At 45.8% G+C, this 5,191-nt stretch overlaps 1 protein-coding gene across 4 annotated transcripts in view; it reads right to left on the bottom strand.

Annotated features, from left to right (window-relative positions):
- Positions 1-6: 6 nt before the first annotated feature.
- atxn1a (ataxin 1a) overlaps positions 7-5,191 on the bottom strand; it is a 105,862-nt gene continuing 100,677 nt past the window's right edge. For all 4 annotated transcript variants that reach the window (XM_080858771.1, XM_080858772.1, XM_080858773.1 and 1 more), the window contains one exon: positions 7-2,192. In XM_080858771.1, coding sequence (XP_080714897.1) covers positions 1,608-2,192 — 585 coding nt within the window. In that variant the 3' untranslated portion in view covers positions 7-1,607. The remainder of the gene's footprint in view (positions 2,193-5,191) is intronic.

Here is a 5,191-nt window from a genome sequence, read left to right as displayed (position 1 = left end):
GAACTTTCACTTCTCTCACAGCCCCAGAGCATGCTGACCAGCACTTTGAACATAAAGTGCTGAATTAACGCAGAGAGGTCAATAATAATAATAATAATAATAATAATAATAATAATGATGATAATACTACTAATAATAATTAAATTGTGTGATCATCATTGTCATAATCTGTCGACTGCCGTCTTTCTATAGTCTTAATAGGCTGATCTGTGAGAGGGACAGGTGTGTTAAGTGCTTCAAGATGACCACCTGTGTCTCACCACGCAACACAACACACACACACACTCGGCCCTCACAGACACCACACACACCACTTTTAAAAAAGACTAAACATAGGAAAAAACAAATACACAAGGTTGCACCAAAAGAGCGATGAGTCATATGTAGTCATCTCTTCTAGTATTACCCAAGCCAACACACTCCCACCCACACACACACACACACACACACACACACACACACACTCACACTCACAAAAAAAAACATTTACCCATCTTCCAGGTTGCATGTGACTGGAGAGGCCCCCTGACCTGAAGGTTGTTTGTTTACACATTCAGCACAGATAGAAATCTATTCATCATCACAAAGAAGGCTGTGGACTGTTAGGGGGAAAAAACTACAAAACAAAACAAGTCAAAAAAATGGGAAAAACATTCCAACAGCGGAGTACATGAAGCAGACACCATTAATAATATAGTTTCCCTCTTTCTCAAGGAACGACTGGCACTGCTTGATGACATTGTCAGCCAGTCTGTCACTGTTTGATGACTTCAATGGGACTCAACCATACATAACATCATGGAGTCCTTAGCTTAACAGAAAAAAATGGGTCATTTTTTTAATGAATCATTTTTACCTAAAAAGTGTGTATGTTTTGACTAAAGAGGCGATCACTCGCTCAGGATGGCAGACATCATGTCGACTTCTTCACCAGTGAAGGAGTGTTTCCGCCATGCCACCCTGAGATGATGCCAAACGTAGCCAGGCATGCCCACAGTCTGATCCCAGGTGGAGAACCATAGCCATGCGAGGCCACCAAGCACTTCTCCTTCAGCTTCTCATTATAGCTGACTGAACTTTCACAACTAAAAATGGAGGTTGCCCTCTAGAACATTCTGGAAGTAGCCTGACTGTTCTGGGTAGCCTAAAAAACTACTGTGGGATTCTAGAACATTCTAGAAAATCTGGAATCTTGTGATTGACATCAAAGAACTGGCAGGGCATCTAGCAGTGCTCAGGCATCCTTTTCACCCACCTCACACACACACACAAACACACACACACACACACACACACACACACACACACACACACCCAAACCCAGCACAGAAGCCTCTGCACCTCTGTGCAAACCTCCTCCAAAGAATTGCACCAGTTGTAATATTGTATAACAATGTTATAATAACTACATACACTAAATGTGATAACGTGTAAATACTCTGTAAAATTTTGCCTACAGTACAGTAATCCGGATAGAAAACAAAAAAACAAAACAAAAAAAAAAAGATGGAGAGGGAAATAAAACAATTTTTGAGGGCAGATTCTTTTTGTTTAGCGTGAGATTTTGTTTGTGAAAACCCCCGTGTCTACCAGTCCCGTCGGCCTCCTCAGTCGGCCATGCTGGAGGGGCCCTCGATGCTGATCTTCACCTCCCTGGACAGGAACAAAGACTTGGGGGGGGCGAGGGGGGGCTCCTCGTCGGGCCTTTCCACCTTGCGGCCCTCGGGGGCCGACCACCTCCGCTTGCGCGTCACTGGCTTGGGGGGGGGATCCGGGTCGAGGGAGTCGGGGGGGGGCCTGCAGCTCCCCCTCTCCCCCGGCCTCAGTTCTCCGTTCTCTGTGCCGCTCGCCCCCCCCCGGCCGGCCCGGCGCTGCCCGTTCTCCTTCTCCCCTCCTCCTCTGACCCCACCCTGCGCCCCCCAGCCGGCCAGCGAGGCTTTCGAGGGGGGTTTGAGAGGCGGCGGCGGCGGCGCCAGGTAGTGGGTTCCGCTCTGGTTCTCCACCGTTTGGTTCTGGTTCTTCTTGAGGGCGCCATTCTTGAGGTTCCTGAGGCTGAGCGAGATGCAGACGTCCCCCACGGAGAGCTTGGTGCAGGGCAGCTCCAGCGTCTGGGTGGTGCGCTCGGGGCAGCAGGACGACCAGCCCTGGCCGAACACGAAGAAGGGGTACTCCATCAGCACCTCCACACTCACCTGGGACACAGAGAGGGAGAGGGAGGGAGGAGAGGAGGAGAGAGATGGTGTGATACAGAGAGATACATAGAGGGAGGGGGAGAGAGAGATAAAGCAGAGAAGAGAAGATAGATGGTGTGATACAGAGAGGGAGGGAGAGAGAGAGCGGAGAAGAGAAGATAGATGGTGAGATACAGAAAGAGAGGGAGTCTGTCTGTCTGTCTGTCTGTCTGTCCGCCCGTCCGTCCGTCCGTCCGTCTGTCCGTCCTTCTGTTTGTAGCCATTGTCGCTGCCCTATGTGAGTCGCGCATGCTCAAACACAAACGGTTTACGGCAGAAGGCTCAGGAGCAAACTATCCAAGACGTGCATGCTCATACATGGTTCAATATCAACGTATCTGGCTTCTCTCAACGCATAATGTAGGTTTATTTAACGTAATGTTTTATAATTTTGTCAACGGTTTACAGCATAAGGCTAAACGTCAACATATGGGGCTAGTCTTCACGCATAATGTGGGTATATTTACTGGTATATTTAATTGTGTTGCAAACGGTGAACAGCTAAGGCTCAACGTCAACATATGGGGCTGGTTTTAACACATAATACCGGTACATTTAATGTTACATTTAATTGTGTTGTAAACGGTTAACAGCATAAGGCTCACCGTCAACATATGGGACTATGTTGTATTACTGTTACTAGTAATGAATGCACTGCTTAACTAATAATTCAATAAACATGAAGCTTAATATCATAAACCTTGGTGGATTTCAAACGTAAACAAATGCGCTTGTCATTCCACTTCATGCTGTACACCACCAGCATTACCTGGCTCGTTGTACTACAAAAGTGTCGCAAAGTGACGCATGCGCGACTCACATAGGGCAGCAACTCACATAGGGGCAGCGACAGCCATGATGAATCTGTCTGTGACGCATGCGCGACTCACATAGGGCAGCGACTCACGTAGGGCAGCGACAGCCATGATGAATCTGTCTGAAAATGTTGTGCTTGACTGCCAGCCCTGTGAGTGTTGCGTATTGTTCGATGCAGAGGTCATTTCATCTAAAGAAAGCAATGGGATGGGCACATACCCCAGCTAGAACTCTGAACGCCAATTGACTTACTGCTCACAAGGAACACAAATAACATCTCAGATACCTGGGGCCGTATTCACAAAGCCTTTTATCTTACCACTAGGAGTGCTCCTAACTCGCGCTAAAACCTTTTACGTAGGAGTAATTTCTTAAAAGTGATTCACAACGGCTCTGAGACCTACTCATACTAAGGATAATACCAACTCCTAAGCTTAAGATAAAAACTCTGTTGCTATGGATGACGTCGCTTCTCATGCACGAGTTTAGAAGGGGTGAGGACGGTGATTGGTTGTTGACAGGCTCTCTCATTAAAAACTCAGTCCTAACATCCCCCTAACGATCCCACTAAATAAACAGAAAATAAGAGAATAACCTAGGCTTCAAATGAAGTCATATTAAATAGTTAAGGACAGTGCACTTAGCAGAATGCACACGCATGATGACAAGTTTGTGCATCCAACGAGAATGACGCTTTGCACGTTAAGAGAAAGAGAAATTGCCGAAAAAAACACGGAAATTGCATGAAATCAAAGAAGTAATAATTAAAGCACCCTGCAAACTATGCGTGAGGCATGGGAGGACATATGTGTTAACATAAATGCTTCATTCCCTGCCGTGTGTCGCTCTGTCGATGACTGCGAGAAGCGGTGGTATGCGCTCCAGTCACAATGTAGGATGGAGATTGCGGAGTGGACTTTAAAAGAGCCGTCGCGGCTACAGGTATTGTGTCACCAAAATAGGCCTCATGCGTATACTTGCATGTTGTAGTTCAACTGTGCTCCCGGTTGTGGATTGAGGAAGGGTGTCAAAGCCATGTCTTGCATGGATGGCCACTGTCACCCAACAAGTGGCATCCAGCAGGTACATGGTGCCGCTCAAAAAGCTGGCGCAGACCGCGCTCTCCATTAAAATGCGCGAATCGTGAGTAGATCCAGGCCACTTCGCAACAATATCCATGATTGTGAAATTTGGATCAAACACTATCTGTGTATTAATTGAATGTACTTTTTTGCGGTTTACAAAGACGTCCTCATCTCTGGATGGAGCAATTATTTTAATGTGTGTTCCATCGATGGCACCCACGACACCGGGCATTCCTGCAAACGCCATGAAATTGACCTTGATCCTTTGAAGTAGGCGATTGTCCAAAGGGAACCGGATAAACTGTTGTACAATGTGTGGTCTACAGAGTGCGGTGATTGTTTGATGAATGAATCGGCTTACTGATGATTGCGATATTCTGAAGTCGTCTGCGTTGCAAAGTTGCATTTTCCCCGTAGCCAAAAATCTTAATGTTATCAAACATTTAACTTCCGGACTGATTGGGTTGTTTCGGATAGTTGGAGACGTGATTGCATCCCGCACTTATTCTAGTAAAATGTTGCCTTCACGGTTTAAACGATATCTTCTCAACAATTCAGAGTCGTTCATTGTCTCCAACACGTTACGTCTGGCTTCAGCCATTTTAAGACTTTTTGTGAATAGGTCTTAGTGACTTAGGAGTCCTCATGAGGAGTTTTAAGCTGTCCTAGACTTAGGTGCTACTTTTAGGGATAAAATATTTTGTGAATAGGAGTCCTAAATTTAAGACTGACACGCCCATTATTTTTAGGAGTTTCTCCTAAATTCGCCACTGATGAGCTACTTTTAGCCCTAAGATTCTTTGTGAATACGGCCCCTGATCTTTACCTGCTTGGTTAACCCTGTGGATAAAACCAAGACTTACTGAGACACATTCACATCATAATCTCTGAGTTCTTCAAGGGTTAACAGTGTCATTTATTATCTATGTTTATTATCTGCACAGTGTTCTGTTCTCAGTAATAGAAGTGTAGGCTGTAGACAGTAGACACACACACACACACACACACACACACACACACACACACACACATACACTGTATTACCTGCCCACATACACA

Source organism: Sprattus sprattus, assembly GCF_963457725.1.
Source record: "Sprattus sprattus genome assembly, chromosome: 20".
In the NCBI taxonomy this organism is placed as follows: domain Eukaryota; kingdom Metazoa; phylum Chordata; class Actinopteri; order Clupeiformes; family Clupeidae; genus Sprattus; species Sprattus sprattus.
This window is presented reverse-complemented; position numbering and strand designations above follow the sequence as displayed.